This window comes from Oryx dammah, unplaced genomic scaffold (assembly GCF_014754425.2).
Source record: "Oryx dammah isolate SB20612 unplaced genomic scaffold, SCBI_Odam_1.1 HiC_scaffold_28, whole genome shotgun sequence".
NCBI classification, from domain to species: Eukaryota; Metazoa; Chordata; class Mammalia; order Artiodactyla; family Bovidae; genus Oryx; species Oryx dammah.
The window spans coordinates 26258234-26284040 of NW_024070212.1; the positions used below are offsets into that span (position 1 = coordinate 26258234).

General features: G+C 44.9%; 1 protein-coding gene across 1 annotated transcript in view; it reads left to right on the forward strand.

Annotated features, from left to right (window-relative positions):
* Positions 1–6281: 6281 nt before the first annotated feature.
* The window catches only part of CASQ2 (calsequestrin 2), a 72517-nt gene continuing 52991 nt past the window's right edge, over positions 6282–25807 (forward strand). The window contains exon 1 of the mRNA XM_040230963.1: positions 6282–6753. Coding sequence (XP_040086897.1) covers positions 6442–6753 — 312 coding nt within the window. The 5' untranslated portion in view covers positions 6282–6441. The remainder of the gene's footprint in view (positions 6754–25807) is intronic.

Genomic DNA, 25807 nt, shown 5'->3' on the forward strand with positions numbered 1-25807 from the left:
TCCTTTGTGTCTCAGCTGGTAAAGAATCCGCCTGCAATGCAGGAGACCTGGGTTTGATACTTGGGTTGGGAATATCATCTGGAGAAGGGAAAGGCTACCTACTCCAGTATTCTGGCCTGGAGAATTCCATGGACCGTATAGTCCATGGGGTTGCAAAGAATTGGACAAGACTGAGTGGTTCTCACTTTCAATTTCACTCCTGGAGAGAGCCTCTAAGGGTGGAACAGAAAGGGGGAAACAAGACAGAGCCCTGTGTTGAGGAGAAGGAGCTGACGGTTTAAGGAGACCAAAAAGCTGAAGTTCACAGGTCATAGAACCTGAGTAGAGAGCTGTACAGACAACCATGAAGATGACAGACGTCCCCATTCAGTATTGAACAGAATAATGACGAGTGCATGTATATAAGGAAACTACATGAGACTGGGACAAGAATGATCCAAAAGGATTAGACTAGATGGAACAGTATCCTCTGCTCCTCTAGAGTCACTGAGAGGGCCTGTTTCCACCAGCCAGACTGAAAAACCTCATAATTCATGAGACACTGGGTAGACTGCTCAGAAGAGTCTTGTCTCAGCAGTTGGGGGGGGGTGGTGACATGTTAAAACTAAAACCAGAATGGGTGAAACTTTCTAAATAATTAACTTCATCACAGAACAGAGTTTAAGAAGATTTACAAAAATTTTTAAATAAAGCACTCAGTGAGGTATTAATTTATAAAGTCTGGCATCCAATCAAATATTACCAGACATTCAAAGAAGCAAGAAAATATGACCCCATACTGATGAGAAAATTGAAACTGACCCAGAACCAAAGCAGTTGTTAGAATTAGCAGACAAGGACATTAGGATAGTTAATGTAATTATACCCCATATCTTCATAAATTTAATTCAAGGAAGATAGAAGAAGATCTAAGTCAGACTGTTAGAGATAGAAACTATAATGTTCAAGATGAAAAATACACTGGCTGGAATTAACAAAAGATTGTATGTTGAAGAAGAAAAGACTGGTGAACCTGAAGACTTAGCAACAGAAACGATCTAAAATGAAACACAGAGAGGAAAAGAGAATTTTAGAGGATGAAAAGAGCATCCTTGAGCTGTGAGGTAATGCCAAGTGACTCATACGTGTAGTTGGAGTCTTAACTAAAAAAATACTTGAAACAGAAAAAATACTTGAAAACATAGTGGTCAAACATTTAACAAATATAATGAAAACTATGAACCTGTAGTTCCAAGGAGTACAATAAACCCCAAGCACAGAAACATGAAGAAAACCAAACCACGAAAGACACATCAGAATCCAATTGCTAAAAATCTATGAATAAAAAGAAAATCTTAGAAGCAACCATGGGGGAAAATTTTATTTACAAAGGAAAAAAAGGTAAAGTGAAGTGAAGTCGCTCAGTTGTGTCCAACTCTTTGCGACCCGCATGGACTGTAGCCCACCAGGCTCCTCTGTCCATGGGATTTTCCAGGCAATAGTCCTGGAGTGGGTTGCCATTTCCTTCTCCAAATTTATTTTAAATTGGAGGGTAATTGCTTTTATAAGGTTGTGTTGGTTTCTGCTATACACAATATGAATCAGCCATAAGTATACATATGTCCCTTGTTCTTGAACCTCCCTCCCACCCCCGACTCCATCCCACTCCTTGAGGTTGTCACAGAGCACCGGGGTTGAGCTCCCTGCGTTATACTATAGGGTTTTTAAGAATAGCTAAGGACGTTCCTGGCAGTCCAGTGCTTGAGAATCTGCCTTCAAAAGCAGGGGACTCGGGTTCCATCCCTGGTCTTGGGAATTAAGATTCTACCTGCCAAGGGGCAACCAAGTTCACATGCCTCAACTAGAGAAAGCTTGCACGCCAGAACAAAGAATCTACGCACCACAACAAAGGTCCAGCACAGCCAAACTATGAAACAAAAAAAAAAAAGTTAAATTTTGTAAAGCACTTAAAATAAGACCTGGTACAAAGTACGTGCTTCACATTTATTTAACAAATATTTAATGAGACCTACTATTGGCAAGACAGGTTTCAAGGAATACTTTGAACAGATGCTGTCCTGGCTCCTAGGAGGCTTAGTCTCTTTGCAGAGAAAGAATCCCCAGTGGAAGGGGGTCTTTCCAAGAAGTATGGTACAAGGGAGTGAAAGTTAGCCTCTGGCCTACACTCAGGGGTCTCCCTGAGGAAGTGACATTTGTTGAAACGTGGACTGTTATACAGCCTAGCTCTTTTTCAACCAAGCATTGATCTTTTCTGATCTTTTATTTAGAAGTTTTCTGGTGCTGGGGAGCCTGATATTCAGAGTCAAGAGGAAAAGTCTGGGGTTGCTGACAGCACTGCTCAGATTTAACCAGAGGAAGCCTAAGGCCGTGGAGCACAGGGCTGTAGACTAAGGCATTTCTGGGATTTTGCCTTCCAGGCTAGCAGGCTAACTGCCCCCGCCAGTAGCCCAGCCAAAGGGGAGGGAGGAACGGGCTCAAAGAAACAAAGATGCCATACTCCGCCTTGCCCACTAGGTGGAGCATTTTAGCCAAAGAAGAGGCCTTTGGAGGCAGTAAAGTCCTAGATCTCTCTGCCTTAGGGGAGAGGCAAGCTCTGACTTGCAAGAGACACGCCCATCAAACCCTTCTCTGCAGCTTAACAGTCAACAAGCTTCCTCAAACCTATGGCCTGTGCCAAAGTCTCTTCTGGGAAAAGAAAATGCTCTACAGCCGGAGTAAATTCTAGATTTTTAGAGCCAGAAAGGGGCCGTGGGAGACCAGTGGGTCTGACCCTCTTTTCCACAAATGAGAAATGCGAGGATCGAGAGGTGAGGAGATTCACCAAGGTAGCACAGCCGGGCTGGGCCCTTCCAGACCAAGGTCTCCTGACTTCCGAGCCTCAGCTCTCTGAGCTGCCTCCCAGCCATTCAGATAGGTTCCCTGTCCTGTGGACCCTGCCGTGTAGGTGTGAGCCCATATACTGACAAAGAAGGCCAGAGTGAAATCGGATGCTTTCATAGGACGGAGGCGGTGGATGCCGCGCCCCCTAGTGGTGGAATGCCCGTAGGTCTCAGCGCGGAGGCGCTTGCCGCTTCTCCCTGGAAGAAGCTTGCGCTCTGCTTCTCCCCTCCCTGCTGCTCCTAAGTTCCCTCCTTGGAGATACCTTCCTTCACCCTCAGTCCAAACGGGCCACCTCCTACACAGTTACAGTCTCTCCCTTGTCCTCAGCTGATCTTTAGAGCACATGCCTCTGTTTGAAGTCCAATTTTATGCGGGTGCGCACACACACACATACCTCATACATACGCTGATTATGTATTGTCTCCCCTCTCAGATGTAAACTCGGTGAGTTCAAATGAACACCGTGTCCCGCTCCACTACCCGGTAGCGTGTCTGGTACATAAGAGATGCCCCATAAAATTTTACTAACGTTGACTTAATACATGAAAGATCGTGGCTTCAAATCCTGATTCATCTGTAAAGTGAGCTATAGTGAAGATCCAGTTAAATAATACATGCAAAACTGTCCTGCCACCTGTCAAGGGTAAACAAATGAAAGGGGTGAGGTTAGAGTAAGGGACTCTAGGGAGAGGCCACTCAGAGTGAGGGCCTGGAAACTGCCAGCAAAAACAAGTGGCCTACATCACATATTGTGACAATACATTTATATTGATTTGTTTACTTAGTTTTATCCTTTCCTGTTTAAAAACAAAGACCACAAATACCTGCTAGGCACATAAAGACACTCGCACACTTCAGCATAGTCACGTAAACTGGGCATGTGTAGGTGATACTCTGCCTTGGGTAGCCGTGAAAACTGGAATGGAAAGTTAACCTACCAGATGCCAAGTTGACTCAGACAAGTCAGAAGCACCCCTTGTTTACAAAATAAATACATTAGAGTTGGCAAGCAAGAAGGCAAAAGAAAAATGAAAACAATAAAAGACCGAGAAAAGATGGCTGGGACATAGAAAGGGTTCAACCAAGCAAACTCAACCCATCAAGAGTGAGACACACATTTTGGCCTCCATGTCTAGGTGTGGGTGGGCAGTGGGAAACGATCACCACAACAGGAGTCAGTGGCTGAGCCATCCTCAGGCTGGGCTTTGAGCCCCCAAACAGAGCTGGGATTTAGGGACAGGAACTTGCCACACTGGGGCTTTATTTCTATTGATACACGGTTGGTCATAAGACAGACTTGAGGGCTAAGCTGAATTTTTAATACTTATCCCTTTGCCTTGGTACTTCTCATCAGTTATAAGTCAGTGCAAAATTCAAAGACCTGACTTTAAACATCTCCCAGTTTTTTGGTAACATTAAAAAAAAACATATATTAAGAAAAGTGGAGCAAATTCTAAATAAAGATAAGTCGATGAGATTGAGACAACTGGGAACAGTTTTGGGAAACTGACCTGGAAAAGACAAGACATACAGTTTCACGCGACAATCTTTTTTCCGCCTAAATTTTCTAAAGAAAGCAGAGATCTTGCATGCTTGCCAATGATCTGAAAAGCTAACCACATCTTAGAATGGCTATTCTTGACTCTATCTTTAAAAGCCTAGCAAAGTGACTATCAAAAAGAACTGAATGCTGTCGTGGATTTCAGTGATGGGTTTCCCAAGGTCCTGGGTTCCCCAAGGTCCTGGCTTCCTGGATGTGAAAGTGTTCTGAAGAAACTCCCATTGGCCTGCACCTCAGCATCAGGCCCTCTGGCTGCAGTAGAGAGGACTGCTTCCAGTCATGTAGGCCACTGACTGTCTTTTTTTTTTTTTTTTTACTTTCTTTTTACCTTCTGTCCCCTGCAAAGTTTGTATGGGACAGAGTCCTTGCTATTTCCAAAGCTGATTCTCCAACCAAAAGAAGACAAAAACTCCACCTAAATCATGAGAGCCACAGACCACTCTGAAGAGTGGAAAGACAAGAGTGGACTGTTGTTTGACAAGAAAAGATGGAGTCTTTTAAGAAAAGAGGTGTCTATGGGGGAATTACCCCATCAGAGTGAAAGCACCCAAGAGTACTGGGCTCCAGGGTAGAACTGAACTCTCTGCCTACCTCTACCAACAGGTAGTCGGTAACACGATCTCTGACTAGGTGCTGAGCTCCCTGAAGCTCAGTTAGCTCCTCTGTGCAATGACCTTTTAATTGCATCTGCCCCAAATGCCTGATGGATTCAAGAAGAAGGCAGACAGAAAAGGGTTCACAATTACTTTTAGAAACTGGCAAGTAATTATGATAATAACCTATGTTCCACCATCTCCAAGAAGAATGGAATAATATAACAGCTGCTGTGTTTGAGTAACTGCTTTGCACCGTGTTTTTCCATCTCTATGTTCCAAGCCTTACAATATAGTTATAATTATCCCCACTTTACAAGGAGCAGGGGTGGAGGTGATGGATGGAGAATCAGAGAGGGTAAGTGACCCTCCAAAGTCCATTCAGCCATTAAGAAGCAGAGCATGGATTTGAACTCAGACCTATCTGGCTTCTGGACTCTCTATAGCAGTCTGTCCCTAATGGAGAGGAAAGGGGCAAAAATGATACATTGGGGGTTAATGTTAGAAAAGAAGATGACAGGGATGATAGTGAAAAGCCTAAGAAGGTTTCTGAGGAAGATAGTTGAACTTTTACTATATTTAATTTTATAATGGGGCAGGATCTCCTGGTGTCAGCAACGTTAAGCCATGAGCAGGGGCAGAAGGAGAACAACTGAGACCCTGGTGTGCTGGGGTCTCTGGAGCTCTTTCCACGGAGAAAGGGTGCCCTAGACCCCTTGCTCAGTGACTGGCAGAGCCATGGGGGACATGGCGCAGCGGCCAGCCAGGGGAAGGCAGGGGCAGAACGTCGAGTCCACCTGGGGGTCGGGCTGGTCCCCAGGGCAGTGGTGAGTAGGTGTGTGGGGGTGGGGGGGGGTGGATGAGCAGCCTGCCAGGAAGGGACAGGCTGACACCATTCCCTGGGATAATGGACTGATTCAATAGCATCTGGGTGACCCCCTGCCCATGCGCACGTCACAATCCCATGCCTCCCTCCTCTCCTTTTGCCCTCCTCCCTCCAGGTGAATTTCTCTCCTCTGACCTTCCTGGCCTCCTTATTTCGTGTGTGCATTTTCCCTTGTCTCCCTCCTGCCTCCTCCCTCTCCACCAGCCTGACAAACTGTATCAGCGAATCCCTCAACAGGGCCATATCTAACTTTTTTATTCATCGCATGATTTATTTTTAGCCTGAAACAACTGCATCCTAAAAATGGAGTTCCAGATGAGACACGGGCTGGGCAGAGCTATGCAAGCTATCTGGGGCTGGGTGGCCCAGCCTGGCTCCAGTTCCACGCACGCATGGGTGTGAGCCTCTGCTCGCTTTGTCTGAGCCCAGGGCTTACAGTCAGCAGCCTGCAGAGGTGAAGACGGGGTTCTCGGGCCCAGGGAGGGCCAGGGAGAGAGACCAGATCAGCCTCTCTGCTCCCCATGACTCCCAGCAAGTCCTCTAAGACTCCATTCACTTTCCTACCATCAGCGTTTCTGGGAAAGAAAAATTTTGCCCAGATGAAGAGAGCCCACCTGTTTGTGGTGGGGGTCTACCTGCTGTCCTCCTGCAGGGCAGAGGAGGGACTGAACTTCCCCACCTATGATGGCAAGGACCGCGTGGTCAGCCTAACTGAGAAGAACTTCAAGCAGGTTTTGAAGAAATACGACTTGCTCTGCCTCTACTACCATGAGCCCCTATCTTCAGATAAAGTCGTGCAGAAACAGTTCCAACTGAAAGAAATCGTGCTGGAGGTGAGTGGGAGGGGGCCCTCGGACCACGGCCTCCAAGGAGGTGGGAACTGGCCCGTGATCGGGATGTGGGGACCCCAGGGTGCTGAGAATATATCCTGAAGTCTTGCCCCATTTCAGTCGCATACAAAACTGGAAATCTTGCAAAGCTGGGATGTGTGAAAAACAGAGGTGTGTTCAGACTCTTCAGACAGGACAAGTGAACGTGCTGCACACTGCATTGCTTGTCGTTGTTGTTTAGTTGCTTAGTTGTATCCGACTCCTTTGCGACCCCACGGACTGTAGCCTGCCAGCCTCCTCTGTCCATGGGATTCCCCAGGCAAGATTACTGGAGTGGGTTGCCATTCCCTTCTCCAGGGGATCTTCCTGATCCAGGGATCGAACCCACGTCTTCCGTATTGGCAGGAGGATTCTTTACACTGAGCCACCAGCGAAGTCTGCCCACTGCATCATAGTCTGTAAAGTTGTAAAGTCTATCAGCTGACGGCCCTCTTGATTTCTCAAGGGCAATGGTTCCAGCCACTCTTTTCCTCAGAGAACGTTAAAGCTATTGTTAAAAGGCCCGAATGACATGGAATTCACGGTTACGTGCGCGCTTCATTCGGTGTACTAATTTCCTACTGTTTGTTCTTGTAAGTCTGCCCATGATCTTGGGGCAGCAGAAGTCATTTGACCTTGTCTCTGCTTGTGGGTCAGATGGGGAGCACCGCTGAGCAGTGCTCCTCTCTTGGGACTTGGTATCAGTCAACATCAGCCACTGGAGATGTGGGAAGGTCTTGGCTGCATGTTCAGTAACGGGAGTATTTCTTTTTCTCAGAAAGTTCTTGGTGTGAGGTCAGGGAAGATGCTGAAGTCAGTTCCTATTCTGTCTGCGTTACTGGCCTCTCTGTGAAGCTGGCGTGGGGACTGGCTCTCTAATCCCATGTGAGTGACCCAGGATCTCCTTCCGTAGCTCCTCCTGGACAGTGTCAGATCAGTTACACTCAGGAGCACCTGGGAGTGCCAAGAATTCTAGTAAGCACCGAGATCCCTCATCAGTCCCCAGGCTCGGCTCAGCCCATGCACCTATTTGCAAAAAGGGCAATTGGAGACTAGCCCTACCAGAGAGCTCAGCTCAGCCAGATGCCTTTTTGTTCTTTCTTTCTCTTTCAGTTTTATTGAGACATAACAGACATACATTATAATCAAATACTTTGATGAACAGAATTATCATAGAAAACCCATGTGGATTTTAGTTCTCAAAAAAAAAAATTGACTATAAGAAAATCTAGGCTTCCCAGGCAGCCTAGATTTTTACAGTGGTAAAGAATCTGCCTGCCAATGCAGGAGACTCGGGTTTGATCCCTGGGTCAGGAAGATCCCCTGGAGAAGGAAATAGCAACCTACTCCAGTATTCTTGCCTGGAAAACCCCATGGACACAGGAACCTGGTGGGCTACAGTCCATGGGGTCACAAAGAGTAGGACACGACTGAGCACATAATAAAATCCAGGAAAACCATCCCAAACACATCAAAATATCTTTGATAATTTTAAAAGCATTGCGGAATCCTGTGTCTCTCAATCATCATACACATATCTATTTTCAGATAATTTATATATGGCAGCATGGTCATTACAGAGAGCTCTGGTGGACGAAACACTAAGCATTTTAAAAATATCACCATGCCCATTATCTTTTTCCTCAGGCTCTACTCTGGGGCCTGAACATGGAAGTTCAGTTCCCTCTGTGAGTTATAAGCAAGGAAAAAGCAGAGACAGTTATTAGGTCTTTGTACTATATATACAGGAAAATCGCAGGCTGGAAAAAAACCAGGACATACAGCACAGCTGCTGCTCAGCCCAAGAAATCCTCACTCACATTACCATCTCCATCTCCAACTGCCCTACTCATTTATAGTGACAGTTTTATGAAAAGTTAGCTGAAGGCACAAGGACTCTACCATATATGCTCACCAATGTCAACTTAGCCTAGAACTCAAAAAGAGTGCTGGTGCAAGTCATGACCCCAATTTCTGATTCCCTGACATACACACACACATTCTCCCTCAAAGACAAATTCTGTGTTCCCAAGCAAAATCCTGAGAAGGGACTTTGTCCTGGACTCACCATCCTTCCAGCCACCTTTGATCCAGGAATGCCCAGCAGAGACTGACAAGGTGTAAGTTCAGCACAGGAGGTGGTTTGATGCCCCACAGGCTCCTAAATCCTTAGGGAAAGAGATCACAGAACTTGGAGTCTGGAGATCTGGATTTATATCCTGGCTTTGCCTCTACTGGACACACGACATAGGGCAGGTTACTTAACTTCTCTGCACCCCATTTTCTCATCTATAAATCTGGAAAAATAATAATTGTCCAACAGGCTTATGGGATGATTAATAATAAACATTTATTGAACGCTTACTCTGCGCAGGGATTGTTCTAAGAACTTTATATGTGTAGCTGGTTTGAGCCTTATAGTATTTCTCTGATGTAGGTACAGTTGCCATCCCCATCTTCAGATGGGGAAGCTGAGGCACAGAGAGGCTAAGTTGCCCAAGGCCATTCAACTAGTGTGCTACTAAGTCGCTTCAGTCATGTCCGACTCTGCGCGACCCCAGACACGGCAGCCCACCAGGCTCCCCCATCCCTGGGATTCTCCAGGCCAGAACACTGGAGTGGGTTGCCATTTCCTTCTTCAATGCATGAAAGTGAAAAGTAAAAGTGAAGTCACTCAGTCGTGTCCGACTCCTAGCGACCCCATGGACTGCAGCCTACCAGGCTCCTCTGTCCATGGGATTTTCCAGGCAAGAGTACTGGAGTGGGGTGCCATTGCTTTCTCCATCAACTAGTGTAGGTGAAGGCAGTTTTAGTCCCTATACTGCCTTACTGCTAGAATCAAATGAGGCGATGTACAAGTTGCTGGTGGATACCCTCTTCAGGATTGTTTCAAGAGTCTTCCTTAAATAGAGTGCTCAGCCTGTGGGCCTGGGCCTGATGATGCCAGCCATATCAGCAACAGGGTTGAGAAGCATAGAGTCCCAGAGGAAGCACTGCTCGTACAAATATGCAAACCCTGGAGGAGGCTGGGCTACCTCCCTGAGGGTTGGGGAGGGAAGGGGGCCCTTTGCTAAGATACCTGTCAGGTGCCGGCTGTGCCTCAGAATCCAGGACTAGACCGGTTCCAGGAACCCCAGGAACGGTAAGACAGCAGGGGTGTGAACTTCTAAATTTTCTTCCTGGTCAAAAAAGCCCATTTTTGTCTTCTTAATTCCCTGGACTCTAAACAAACACTAAGGACAACATCCTGCCAGTTCTAGGGCTGTGTATGTGCAAACTAGGAGGGGAGGGGGCAGGTCCCAGGCTGCATCCACAAGGCAGTGGATGACAGCCCAGGGCAGACAGCACAGGAAGGGTGGGGCTCCTTTCCTCTGAACAGTTTAGGAAGGTGGTTTCCCATGCTTTCTATCATAGCTCACTGTGACTCAGTGTGTACCGAACATATATACACAAATGAAACAACAGTTTCACAAGACAATGCGTTATTATTTGGGGAGCAGTTGGATCAAAAATTCTTTTGTCTTCTTATTATTCTTTTCTATACTTCTGTTGTGTTTCATTTAAAAAACATATTGATCTCAATCTATTAAATTGATCTCCCTCTCTAATAATGTTGCCACCCCCAAGTTGATAAACCTGGAGAATTTCTAAAGGTTAGAAGGTGAGGAATTAGAAGTTCATAACTCCTCGCGTTAAGGGCCATCCCTGACCTAAATGGGGAAAACATCCAAAAAAGGGGATATGTGTAAACATATAGCTGGTTCTGGGGAAGGAAATGGCAACCCACTTCAGTATTCTTGCCTAGAGAATTCCGTGGACAGAGGAGCCTGGTGGGCTGCTGTCCATAGGGTCGCACAGAGTCGGACACGACTGAAGCGACTTAAGCATGCATGCATGCATTGGAGAAGGAAATGGCAACCCACTCCAGTGTTCTTGCCTGGAGAACCCCAGGGACAGGGGAGCCTGGTGGGCTGCCGCCTATGGGGTCGCACAGAGTCGGACACGACTGAAGCGACTTAGCAGCAGCAGCAGCAGCATAACTGATCCACTTTGCTCTATGGAAGAAACTAATACAATGTTGTAAAGCAACTATTCTTGCTGCTGCTGTTAAGTCGCTAAGTCAGGGTCTGACTCTTTTGTGACCCCATGGACTGTAGCCCACCAGGCTCCTCTGTTCAACTATACTCTAATAAAAATTAATTTTTAAAAAGGGCCATGCATTCTGATAAAAACCCAAAGATACTATGGTCAGACCAAACACTGATTTCAATATCAATCCTTAATATTGAAATGGCACCCCACTCCAGTGTTCTTGCCTGGAGAATCCCAGGGACGGGGAAGCCTGGTGGGCTGCTGTCTATGGGGTCACACAGAGTCGGACACGACTGAAGTGACTTAGCAATATTGAAATACCTAGAAATAGCCCCATCCACAGGGTAAGGAGGTCACTGCCAGACTCAGGGCCTAAAATGCCCATCAATTAGTCTTACATCTGCCACTTACTCTAGGTTGGGCCTGGGGATGCACGCTGTGGATTCAGGGAACATGAAACACTCAGGCGGCTCACAGCCTAATGTGGAAATTACAAAGAAATACTAATGAAAAGCCTCAGTGCAAGGGAGTCACTATAATAGTGAAAGTGAAGTCGCTCAGTCGTGTCCGACTCTTTGCGACCCCATGGACTGTAGCCTACCAGGCTCCTCCGTCCATGGGATTTTCCGGGCAAGAGTACTGGAGTGGGGTGCCATCATAGTAGGGCAACATAAGCTCCTCTGTGAGTGCAGAGAAAAGAGGAAATGTCCTGCTCTCTGGGAGACATGTGGAGGGCATGACAAAGAAGAATTGGTTCGTGAAAATAAATAGAATTTACTAGGCAAAAAAGCAAGGGTGGGGAAGGGAAATCCAGGAGATAAGATTCTGACAGCTCTAAAATCTTTTCCAACTTGATACCTTTTCCCTAAAATTTGGCCACAAGGGCCTCGTTCCTTTAGGTAAAAATTTTGTTCCTATTTAGTCAAGCCCTTCTGCAAGAGATAGTCTTGTAAGAGATTGCCATTCACTTACAACTCCATCTGATCACGGTTGAGTTCTATGTGAAAGCAGGGTTTGATAAGCGGAATAGAAGAAAAAGAAGAATATGAGGCCATTAAAAGCTTAGGGAGAGGGATGTCCCTGGTAGTCTAGGAGCTAAAACTCTACCCTCCCAATGGAGGTAGCCCAATTTTGATCCCTGGTGGGGGAAATATATCCTACATGTCTCAACTGAGAGTTTCTATACTTCAACTAAGATCCATCACAGCTAAATTTAAAAAAATAATGAATTTTTTAAAAAAGCTTAGTCATAAAAAGGGCAAGTAATATGGCACCAGGAGGCCACACTCAAACTCTGCTTTGCATTTGACTGGAATCTACCTCTGGAAGACCCCAGGGTTGGTGCAGTGCACGTAGCTCTATATAGATGCTCTGTAAATGTCTGTTGAATGAATGTCTGATATGCTAGAGCTCAAAAGAACTTTGAGAACCATCTCGATTGTTCTGAACCCCTCATGTCATAGATGTGGCCTTGCAGTGATGTGAGTTACACAGCTGGCAATCCTGACTCTTGGGGGAGCACTTCATCCACAAAATAGCACACCCTCATGCAGGAGTGTGAGACAATGTGGACAAAGGAAAAGCACCCCAAAATGAACATGGCTAGTGCTCTGATAGAGGTCTTTCCAGTATTTTTTCCTATGCATAAAAGCACACTTTCAAATCAGATGTATACCGTTTTTATGGTTTTACCTCCTGCTTTTTTCATTTCAGTATATCGTGAGTACCCCTATGTCACTAACTAGTTTTAAGTTCTTGGCAAACATGATGTCAATGTTGGCATAGGACTCCACTATATGATCATACATATTTTTAAACTAATTTTTCTATTTTTTCTTTTAATTAAAAAAAATTATTGAAGTATAGCTGATTGCCAATCTTGTGTTAATTTCAGGTGCCCTGTGCAAAGTAAATCAGTTATACATAAACGTATATCCACTCTTTTTCAGATTCTTTTCCCATATAGGATATTACGGAATTTCTCTGTGTCTGGATACTGGCACAGTTTTCAGGGTTTTAAAAATCTTTGCCTATTTATATTTTTATTGTTTTAATGGACATTCTTTGATTTCTAGCTGGACTGAATTTTTCGTGAAATTATTTGACACTTAAGTTTTTTCATATTTTTCTGTGCCTTTCCCCCATTTTTTTCTATTGAGATATCAACTCAGATTATAAAGGGAGTTGCAATTTTATATGCTATTTCCTTCAGCTTCAGCAAAGTCAGCAAACGTAGTCATGCCTCACTGGCCAAACCCTATTAGTACTGCAGGACTCAGAGACTCAAGACGAGGACATGGGCGATGAATTTGATTCCTCCTTGCTTCTTTGCTGCCGGCTTCTACTTTCACATTGAAACAAGTGCTGCTGCTATCATGTTCTATAAATACTGCAGAGAAAGTACTCCGACACCCGACATCACTGACCTTCTCCCGGGTTGAAATGCTTGAGAGGTGGTGTGCTCTAAAATGGGCTTCCAAACCAGAGAGGCCTGGGTCCAATTCCTGAGGAAGAAGTCTGTCTGTATGGAGGTTCCTCGCCTGTGATGTGTTTGTGTGAGTCCTGTGGGAGCAACTAAACACACCAACCTGTAACCAATATATATATTTACTGGAATTTTCCTCAGGCAAGTGAGTGAGTGTTTCAGAACATAAACATTCTTACTGTGAATCCATGAATAGAAATATTCATTCATCAGTATTCATTCATACCTGTTGCGAAGGCAGGCTCTCAGTAACCGTAGCATGATGAGTGAATGAATCAGTCACTGAATGGATGGTGAACGAGCGATGCTTTCCACATGGTGAAGAGTAAAAATTCATTCATTTGTTGAGGGTGATGAACTGGCAGGTACTGGCAGGCAACCTGGGGTCCTGAAGCAGAAATAGTTACATCATCCTGGTAGCTGTCCGCTGGGTTGACCAGATGCCCCAGTAGTTTCTCTGGAGACCCAGGGCTGCTCTGTAGAATTTTCCCTGCAGGGTTTTCTGCTCTTCCTGCTTAAGGATGTCCCCACAATAAAGGGGCTACCATCCCCATACATGACCTGCCTAGGGGCTCTCTCCCAGACCCTCCTGGATATCAAATGGCAGGATCACTACCTAAAAGTTATTGGAAATGGCCTGTCTGCCAGCAGTAAGGGTTACTCCTCTGACTGATTTTCCACTGCTGGTAAACAGGCTGTGTGTGTGTGTGTGTGTTCAGTTGCTTCAGTTCTGTCCGGCTCTGTGCGACCCCATGGACTGTAGCCCACCAGGCTCCTCTGTCCGCGGAATTCTCCTGGCACGAATACTACAGTGTGCTGCCACGCCCTCCTCCAGGGGATTTGCCTGACCCAGGGATCCAAACTGTCTCCTGCATCTCCACACTGCAGACAGATTCTTTCCCATTAAGCCACCCAGGAAACCCCTGGTGAACACGCTATTTCCCAGTAATTTTCTTTTTATCTTTTTAAACAAAATTTTTATTGGAGTACAGTTATTTTACAAGGTTGTGTTATTTTCTGCTGTTATTTTCAGCAAAGTGAATCAGCTATACATATTCATATACCCCTCTCTCTTAAGGATTTTCTTCCCATTTAGGTCACTAAGGAGCACTGAGTGGAGTTCTCTGTGCCATACAGTAGGTTCTCATTAGCTCTATATTTTATACATAGCGTGTATACATATATATAGATATACACACATATATAGATGTATGTCAATCCCAATCTCCCAATTCATCCCATCACTGTTTCACCTGCTTGGTCTCCATACATTTGTTCTCTATCTCTGTCTTTATTTCTGCTTTGCAAATAGGTTTATCTGTACCATTTTTCTAGATTCCACATACACGTGTTAAAAAACAATGTTTGTTTTTCTCTTTTTGATGTTCTTCACTGTGTAAGACAGGCTCTAGGTCCATCCAGAGTCTCTACAAATGGCACATTTTGTTCCTTTGTATGGCTGAGTAATGTTCTATTGTATATATACACCGTTATCTTCTGTATGCATTCCTCTGTTGATGGACATTAGATTGCTTCCATGTCTTGGCTATTGTAAACAGTGCTGTAATAAACACTGGGGTGTATGTGTCTCTTGGAATTATGGTTTTCTCCAAGCATATGCCCAGGACGGGGATTGCTGGGTCATATGGTAGTTCTATTTTTAGTTTCTGCAGGAACCTTCATATTGTTCCCCATAGTGGCTGTATCAATTTACATTCCCAGCTACAGTGTGAGAGGGTTCCCTTTTCTGCACACCCTCTCTAGCATTCATTGTTTGTACATTTTTTTGATGATGGCCATTCTGACCAGTGGGAGGTGATAACCTCATTGTAGCTTTGATTTGCATTTCTCTAATAATTAGTAATGTTGAGAATCTTTTCGTGTGCCTCTTGGCCATTAGTGTCTGTCTTCTTTAGAGAAATGTCTATTTAGGTCTTCTGCCCATTTTTTGATTAGGTTGTCCTTTTTTTTCTTTTTTTTAATTGAGCTCCATGACCTGTTTGTATATTCTGGAGATTAATCTCTTTCCAGTTGCAGATAATTTGTATTTTGTATTTTTTAAATATAGTTTTATTTATTTATTTTTGGCTGTGCTGGGTCTTCGTTGCTTCCAGGGCTATCCTTCGTTGAGGTGTGCAGGCTTCTCATTGTGGTGGCTTCTCTTGTTGTGTAGCACAAGCTCAAGGCAAGCAGGCTTCAGTAGTTGCGGTGTGTGGGCTCAGTCATTGTGGCTGGCAGGCTCTAGAGCACAAGCTCAGTAGCTGCGGCACAGAGGCTTAGCTATTCCGTGACATGTGGGATCTTCCCAGACCAGGAATTGAACTCATGTCTCCTGCATTGGCAGGTGGATTCTTTACCACTGAGCCACCAGGGAAGCTCCGCAAATAATTTTTTAGAGGTGGTTCTAGCACAGATCCGGAGAAGGCGATGGCACCCCACTCCAGTACTCTTGCCTGGAAAATCCCATGGATGGAGGAGCCTGGTGGGCTGCAGTCCATGGGGTCACGAAGAGTCGGACACAACTGAGCAAGTTCCCTTTCACTTTTCACTTTCATGCATTGGAGAAGGAAATGGCAACCCACTCCAGTGCTCTTGCCTGGAGAATTCCAGGGATGGGGGAGCCTGGTGGGTTGCCATCTCTGGGGCTACACAGAGTCGGACACGACTGAAGCGACTTAGCAGCAGCAGCAGATAGCACAGATCATCCATTAGGCCCTATGGGAAGGAGAAGGCTGGTTCCGTAATCTGTGGCAGAACTAAGAAGTGAGTCCTGTGCAATGCAGGCCTCTGGATTCTGCTAAGTATCTTAATGCCATTGCTCTCAGATTGTCAGGACTGAGCTCCCTTTTCTATTCAGGTCTCAGTCTCCTAATCAATCTGTGTATCAGTGAGAATATCTTTGGTGAGATGACTGCAGCCTCTTTAGACTCTTTCACGTGTCCAGTTTTGCTGACATGTCAATTATTTCTAATTGTACAGATTATTATATTTTTATTTTTATTTATTTTTTTTTATTTTTTTATTTTTATTTTTATTTTTTTTTTAAATTTATTTATTTATTTTTAATTTTTACTTTACAATTCTGTATTAGTTTTGGCATAGATTGACATGAATCCACCACAGGTGTACATGCGTTCCTGTCATGTGTCCAGTGTTGCTGACATGACTCTTGTGCACGACCATCCTCGGGTATCCAACTTCAGATGAGCTTGAAGTACTTAGGCAAAGCAGACAGCTATGGGTCAGGGTAACTGAACTTCCCTTCCATTTACTATTTGATCAGGGCAAGTCATGAATATGCATTGCATTTTACTCATCTAAAAAAATTGACTATGTCCTTTCTACCTTAGTGAATTAAGAGAATTAAATGAATAAAAATTCCCCATAAAATTTTAAGAAGCTGTACAAGTGTCAAATAAGTGTTATTACTTTGTTATGTTAGTTACTACTAGAAAATTAATCTATGTAGAATGCTGAGTGCCTAAAATACAGCTGATGCTTATCAAATGTTAATTCCCTTCACCTGTCACTCGAAAGGCAGCCCATGTTCTTGGCCAGTTGCAGTAGTTCTCAACCTTGGCTGCACGTAGGACTCAACCTAAGAAGTTTTTAAAAATACCTATTTTTTTTTATTGTTCAGCTGGTCAGTCGTGTCTGACTCTTTGCTACCCCATGGACCACAGCACGCCAGGCTTCCCTGTCCTTCATCATCTCCCAGAGCTTGCTCACACTCATGTTCATTGAGTTGATGATGCCATCCAACCATCTTATCTTCTGTTGCCCCCTTCTCCTTCTGCCCTCAATCTTTCCCAGCATCAGGATCTTTTCCAATGAGTCAGCTCTTCCCATCAGGTGGCCAAAGTACTGGAGCTTCAGATTCAGCATCAGTCCTTCCAATGAAAATTCAGGGTTGATTTTCCTTAGGACTGACTGGTTTGATCTCCTTACAGTCCAAGGGATTCTCAAGAGTCTTCTCCAGCATCACAGTTCGAAAGCATCAATTCTTTGGCTCTTAGCCTTCTTTATGGTCCAACTCTCGCATCTGTATATGACTACTGGAAAGACCATAGCTTTGACTGTACAGACTTTTGCCAGCAAAGTAATATCTCTGCTTTGTCATATGCTGTCTAGGTTGTCATAGCTTTTCTTCCAAGGAGCAAGCATCTTTTAATTTCATGGCTGCAATCACTGTCTGCAGTGATTTTGGAGCCCAAGAAAATAAAGTCTTCCACTGTTTTCATTTTTCCCCCCCATCTATTTGCTATGAAGTGATGGGATCAGATGCCATGATCTTAGTTTTTTGAATGTTGAGTTTTAAGCCAGCTTTTTCAGTTTCCTCCTTCAACTTCATCACGAGGCTCTTTAGTTCCTCTTTGCTTTTTGCCATTAGGGTGGTGTCATTTTTGTATCTCAGGTTATTGATATTTCTCCCAGCAATCTTGATTCCAGCTTGTGCTTCATCCAGCCTGGCATTTTGCATGATGTACTCTGCATATAATTTAAATAAGCAGGGTGACAATATATAGCCTTGACATATTCCTTCCCCAGTTTTGAACCAGTCTGTTGTTCCATGCCCAGTTCTAACTATTGCTTTTTGAACAGCATAGAGGTTTCTCAGGAGGAAGATCAGGTGGTCTGGTATTCCTATCTCTTTAGGAATTTTCCACAGTTTGTTGTGATCTGCACAGTCAAAGGCCTTAGTGTAGTCTACGAAGCAGAAGTACATGTTTTTCTGGAATTCCCTTGCTTTTCCTATGATCCAGCAGATGTTGGCAATTTGATCTCTGGTTCTCTGCCTTTTCTAAATCCAGCTTGTACATCTGGAAGTTCTCCATTCATGCACTGTTGAAGCCTAGCTTGAAGGATATTGAGCATTATAGCATGTGAAATGAGTGAAATTATGCAGTAGTCTGAACATTCTTTGGCATTGCCCTTCTTTGGGATTGGAATTAAAACTGACCTTTTCCAGTCCCGTGGCCACTGCTGAGTTTTCCAAAGTTGCTGGCATATTGAGTGCAACTTGTTAACAGCATCATCTTTTAGGATTTATATAGCTCAGCTGAAATCCTGTCATATCCACTAGCTTTTTCATAATAATGCTTCTGGGTCTTATTCCCCTAGACACTGATTTAATTGGTCATGGGGGAAGGGATGATATCCAGGTGCTAGCTTCTAAAAGCTCCCTGGGTGATTCTAAAGTGCAGCTGTTTGTGGACCACTTGAGGCCTGATGCTCAAAATTTGGTCAGCAGACCACACCAGCAGCAATGGTATCACCTGAATACTTGTTACATTTCAACAGGATCCTTCGGTGATTCATAGATATGTGAAAATTTTCAAAGCACCGTACTGGTCTATTGGATGGGAGAAATTTTCCAGATGCCCAGGATCACGTTGCACCTGCTTGACCTTTGGCCTGCTGACTCTCCCAAATGACAATGGACCTGTCAGTATTCCTCTGATTTGGAGAACTGCTGAGATATTAACTTGGTCTGGGGCTGCGGGGATTCAGGTCTGCTCTGGGACTCAGCCAGGTCTCCCAGTCTTCCCCCATGGTCTCCTCAGCCACACCATCAGTGATTAATACTTGGACCTCCTTAGAAGGAGAGAATCTGGGCTCATGTGATGCTTCCCTCCCCTTGAGAGGTTTCCAGGAGAGTAACAAGGGTTTCTAAGGTCAGATCAGAAGGTGCCTTTCTAAGGAACCTTAGGTGAAGGTCCAGGATTTACCCTTGGAAAGGGAGGAAAAGCATCTATTTGGTTGCCATGTCACATTGCCCTTTTCTCCAAAAGAGATGACAAATTTGAGCACCCTGGAAGTATATGAATATGTGACACTAAGATGTTAGCATATTTAACAGGGAAGTATGAGAAAGCTGCTCAGAGCAAACTGATGAGTGTTCTATAATGTGGAACTAAGTTCTGGGCTTCCTTGGTGGATCAGTGGTAAAGAATTCGCCTGACAACGCAGGAGAGTTGGGTTCGATCCCTGGGTTGGGAAGATCCCTGGAGGAGGAAATGGCAACCCACTCCAGTATTCTTGTCTGAAAAATCCCAGGCTACAGTCCATGGGGTCACAAAGAGTCAGACACAACTGAGTACACACGTACGTACTCAAGCGTTGTGAACACCCCAACAGAAATATTCATTCTTTCATTTATTTGTCAAATATTCACACACTGCTTACTTAGAAAGTGCAGATGACATGATTCCTGATAACTCAGGGGTTGGTCTTTTGTTGATGATAAGAACTCACTTCCTTTAGGTCTATGCTTAAGTGTCATCTTAGAAGCTATCTCCATGACCACCTCTGTAAATCACACACTCCAAGCACCCCCTTATCCCTTCAACCTTACTTTATTCTTCTCCATAGCACTTGGCAGACATAGCACATATTATTCGAGATGGTTATAGCATGTAGCATGCACAGAGGCAAATACTTTGTTCTCTTCATTGCTGTACCCCAGCACCTAGACCAGTGTCTGACTCAGTGTGGCCTCTCAACAGTGCTTGTTGAAGAAATGTTAAATGAACAGAAGAGGAAGAAGGAGTAGGGAAATCACATGTCCGAAATGGGTGCTTTACATACGTCATTCTGTTAAATTCTTACAACATATTCTCACACTATGTACAAAGAAGTGATTCCCTAGAGTTGAGTAGAAATTGCCCAAAGTCCCAAAGCTAGAAAATGGCACAGCATGAAGCAGGATTTGAATTCACATCTATTTGTTTCCAAACATCGTGTTCCTTTCACTACACCAAGAAATAGCATAAAGGGGTTGCTTCTTGTTTGTAAGCAGTGCCAATTTACAAAAAGACAAGTGTCTCTAATTTGAATTTGGGATTTTCACTCACATTTGAGCAGTGTTTAATTTCATAGCTGGACTATGTGTTGAACTGAAGTGTGAGTAAAGGGACTAATGCTTAGCACCTACTTGGTATTTAATAAATGTTGGGTAGGTGGGTGGAGGGGTGGATGGAGAGAAACGAAAAAGGCAAGGAATTATGGATATATTGCTCATATTGGAAATATATTTCTCTTTGATATCTTTTAAAAATTAAATCAATTTTTAAAAAGATTGAGTAGGAAGATGAAAAATTAAACTGAATCTATCAGATTCAGGGAACTGTTTGTCATCCTTGCTTAATCCTGCTAAAATATGAGTAAAACAGATTTTTTTAAAACCATGGGACTCTCAGTCCAAAACACATGCACGGCATGGACATAAACCTCAGGGCTCTCTAAGGCTGTCATTGCCTTCAAACCTATTTAGCACTGGCATATGTCCCAGTGGTTGCATTTCTAAACCTCAAGAGAGGAAGGCAAAATGAAATTTCTGGAGGCAAGTGAATCCACAGATGGGTTGATGTGGGAACACTGGGCAGAGAATAGCAACATACACAGGATTCAGGTATTTCTTCCAACTGTTCACTGCCCAAAGATGGCGTTCTCCAAACTTGCACCTGCTGCACTCTAAAAACTCAGATGAGGTCAGGCTTATTTTGGTTTGGCTTTGAGAATAAGTCCTCATGTAGAGCCAGAGCTCTCAGAAGATGGATGCCCAGGCTCACTCTTAAATTGCACTTCTCCTAAGAGATGTGTGTTTGCTGTGCATTTCTCAGCAATAAAACTAGAGCCTGGGGTGAGATGTGAAAAGACAAGAAATGCTCAAAGTATGGACTGAGTTGATTATAGTTCAATTCTTTCTTCCATACAGAATTAACAGAGAGATAGAGATTTTACAAAATTACAAATACACTGTTGATTTAGAAGGTTTTAGACCATTGGAACCCTCTTCTCTCACTCTTCCCACCCCCAACAGCCCTCAATAATATTCAAGCCCAAACAGGATAGCTGGTCATTGTATTCTTGAGGTAGACCTCCTCACAAAGTTATACATTTCTAAATGAAGACATGTGAGACCATGAAAGTTACTGCGATGAAAGTACTATAAGGACTACTCTAGCGTAAAGCAGTAAAGCACGAACAAACAAAATCTGTTTCAGAATCACAACATTTTTCTTTAAAAGCAGCTGCCCTTTTTTCTTGCAGTTTTAACTTCACTGCTTGGTGTGGAGTATTTTTGCATAATTATCAGCTCAGCCTTAGAATCTAAGACGATTTGTTCCAAAGAATCTGAGAAAGAATATGTGTGTTATGTATTATACATCATATACCTGTATAACTGAATCACTTTGCTGCATACCTGAAGCTAACGCAACACTGTAAATCAACTCTACTTCAATTATAAAAAATAAAAATAGCACTTACTGCCAAAAAATAAAAGGTTTTATCAAAAAAGCCAGTCCCTACAAAGTCTGCACCTGTACAACGAAGCTTCTGAAGTTCCCTCTTCTGTAGGCTGGATGTGGTTCGATTCAGATAAGCCATTTCTCTTTGGACAGACACGCAGGAACATGGCCAGTGCACCGTCTTGCAGAGTGATGGGCTGGGCAGGCCCAGCCGCTCCTCAGTGCCCAGAGAGCCTGTTCCAGGAGCGTCCGACTGCTGCCCAGCGCCCCAAGCCAGCAGGCCTCTCCTCACCATCTGCCGTGCACTGGGCAGGAAGACGGGCCAGCAGATACTCCTTCACCCGCCTCTACCGTACACAGCCCTGGCTCAGCACCCCAAGGCCTTCCTTAGCCTGGCCACGCACACCTGGCTTCCCTATGAAGGAACTGAGAGCATTTCTCAAAGCCGAAAGAAAAGCGAACGCAGCCCATGAGCTGCAGCCCACACTATGTTCTGGCAACATAAGAAGCACATACTCAGCACAGAAACCCTGTGGGTCTGAGTCTTTGCAACGTCCAGACCATGGACTGAGTTCTCGAAGGCTGAGCCTCTCCCTTTGTAGAATAAAGACCACTGTCCCCTCATCCCAGGGTTCCTCTGAAGAGAAAAGAGGGGTGTGTGTAAAGTGAACAGCCTATGTCTGGTCCTCAGGAAAGAACTGTTCTAGAATTTATTATGTGAAAGCACCTTGAAAATGAACTCTCAGGTTAGTCTGTGGTATTTGTTGTCATTAGTAGAGTTCAACAAAATAAACCCTAGTCAGACATTTCACAAAGTTTAGCCAAGCAGCAGCAGGCTTCCCTTCTGCTTTTTAATGTTCAGTACTGGGGAGATGAGGCATAGAGGCCTGTCTGCCATCATTTTACATTTAGAAGGTCTCTCCACTGACTGCAGCCTCCCGCCTTCCCTCCGCCTTTATTTCTCCCTTTTTTTAATAGGTGCACCAACCTATGGAAGGTATAGTTAGAAAAGGGACAGTGTCTCCCTGGCTGCAGGAACATGATGGATACTTGGTGGGACTTGTCCAAGGGAGGGGGCTACCAGAGAGTGTGGGCATTTGAGCTGCCAGACTGCTTTTTCACAGACTCTTGGGAACAGAATTCTACTGAGAAAAATTGGAAAAGTGCATGGCCTGGCCCCTAGGTCAGTCAAATCCATTAAAAAAAAAATCCCACTGCAATAATATTTTTAGTATGAAAAAAAACAGAAATCTGGCTCAGGAATATCCTCCCTTAATCAGTCATTTTGGACGTCATACATGCTACACAGGAAGACTGTACTTGTGTGTTAGAGACTGTTGTAGAGCAGTGCTTCTCAGTGTGTGAACTCAGGACCAGCAGCATGGGTGTCTCCTGGACCCTGTCAGACATGCAAATTCATGGGGCCCCTCCCAGGCTTCCTGAGTTGGGAATTCCTGGGTGGACCCAGGAATCTGTGTTCTTACAAGGCTTCCCTCCAGGTAATACTGATGCAGCCTCAGGTTCAAGAACCACTAGCTTAGTGTAAAGGAGTTGCCCTGCAGTGACTTTCTAGGGAACAAACATTCATAAGCACTTGAATACATAGTACTCCTGCAAGAATTAGATCTCATCTTTTCAGATTAGAAAATTGAGATCAGAGAAGTTGTGAGCTGCCCAGAGTCTCACAGCTGATAAGCGGCAGAGCCAGGACTGGGGCCCAGGTCCCTCTGAGGCCCACGTGAAGGGAGCAGAATGTAATCGATGCAAGTTTGGGCCCTGGAGCCAGAGTGTCATGGCTGGAATCCCGAATCACTTGAGTGCTGTGTGGCTCTGGGCAAGTTGGTTAGCCTCTCTGTGCCTTTGTTTCCTCATCTTGAACTTATACTTCATGTGAGTTTTGTGAAGATTCAATGAGATCACTCATGTGAGGTGCTGCAGCAGGATCTGGCGTACAGGGAACACTCGATAGATGTTATTTTTATTGTTGTTAAATACTGCTTCTCAGTGTGGTGGAGTGGAATGAACACACAGCAGTGACCTTTGGGTCTGTTCCCTGGCTCTGACCAATGTGATAGTTCAAAAGTGCCAATAAAAGCAATCAACAACGCCCCCCTCTCACACACTTTCCCTCAAGGTTCTTTTAAAAGCCACCAGGTCCAGCCCCCAAAGGCCCCAGTGTTCAGCTCATAAAGTAGTGGTCCCCCTCTCTCACCTGCCTCCTGCATGGACCCATCACATGCCAAGCCCCCAGCTATACATAGCCCAGGCCTCACCCGAGGGCGGTGGAAAGTGACAGGAGATTACTGGAGATAAACATCAGCTCTCCGGTTTCAGGGGAGGACGCGCACAGTAGTGGAGTTGCTTGACATGTGGCCAGATGGTATCAGGGATGGTGGGTGAGAAGAGCCACTTGGCTCTTGGCTTACATGGAGACAGCAGGGTTGCTGCCAGGGTATTTTTAATGGCTGGCCTGAGGGACACTCACTTGGAGCGAAGATCTGTGACCTATCCCCCCATACTTCTCAGACCTTGATTTTTTTTCAGATTCTTGACCATGCAGAAAATGAGCCCCTTCAGCTCTCTTCAGTAGGTAAGCAGCCCCTTGTCCCTGCTACCCCACCTTCTTCTGACAATGAAGCAAATTAGTCTTTTTCCTCCAGGAGGACAATTCTTGAGAAACAGAACTTTCTTCCTGTTGGTCCCTGGATCAGGGCTGAGATGTCCTACAAAGGGACTGGACTTGCAGGGACACACATAGACAGACAGGGCATCTCACATGCCTGTCCTCTGAGGCCAAAGGGAGCGTGTCCATGGGGGCTGCTGTGTTAGTTTCCCTTCCTTTCATAGCAAACTTCTTGAGCAAGTGATCTACACCTGCTCTACTGCGACCCTGCCACCCACTCATCGGCCTCGCTCTCAGTGCTTTGGCTTCCAGCCCAGCTCCTCTCTAAAGGTCACCCGTGACTTACCATCCTGAAAGGAGAGACCTCAATGGTGGTCCCATCTCTAGGGACTCTCTGCAACACTTGACCTGACCACCTGCTTGTTCTCAAGCTTCTGTGACTATGGAGTCCTGGCACTGCGTTCCTTGTCCTCCTGCTTCTCCCACACACCTCTCTGCCTCCAGGCAGCCTCCGTTTCTCATCTCCTACAAGGCTGCCAGTCCTCAACCCTGTGGTTTTCTCATACACTCTCCTTATACCTTCACCTCTCACTTGCAGAGGTCCTTCGAAACCTCTCCCCCACACTCCAGGTTGGCACCCCCAACTACTGCCTAGAATTCCATGGCCATGAACTCATTGCATCTAAATCCAAGCTGAGAAGCTCATTCGTGATTCTGATGTGCCCTCCTGAGACATCTCTGTTTGTCTTCCACTCTGTTCCCTGGCTGGAGACCTTGGAATCGTCTTGCCTCCTCCACTCCTTGGTTCCCCCCACCTTCCCCAATTCTCCAAAACCATACAATGGTTACCAGTCTGACTGATTCTAAGCCTCTAACTTCATTTCACAGGCTGCTTCATCTGCTGCCTTCGCTGGAGACCTGACATCTCCCACTGAGACTCTAGCAGCAGCCTCCCGACTGGTCGCCTTCCCTTCCATTTTCCTATATGTCTGGTCTATGCCCTCAGATCAACCCTCCCCAAACTCAAATTAACCATACTGTTTTTCTACTCAAGCGTCTTCCACATCAGAACTGCCGGTCCTAATGTTCAAAGTCCTTCGCACTCTTTCTCTAACATGCCTTAAGCACACTACTCCTTCCAGCTCCCCTGAGAAGCCCTCTACCTGAGAACAGAAGCGTCTTCCCTTTCACTCACCCTGTGCATTTGGCCCTCCAAACCTTCAAAAACATTTGTGCCATTTTTTTTCTTCCTCAGATGTCCGTGCAGCTCTCCTCTGCCTATTCAGACACACCTCCCCTCTCAAGGTCTAGCTAGCCTCCCTTCTTTCTTCCATTTATTTATTTAATAAACTAATGTTTCATTTTGTTTTGTTTTCAACTCTCCTCTTCTCAGGTTCTATCCTGGGTGCAGGAGATAGTACATAGAGAAAAACAGGCAGGGACATGGAGCTTACAGGCTCACACGCAGTTGATGGACAAACGATCATACAGTAAGTGAAGTGTGTACTTATTGATACAAACTGAGAAAGGACTGTGAAGGCAAAACACTATGGACAAGGGTAGAAA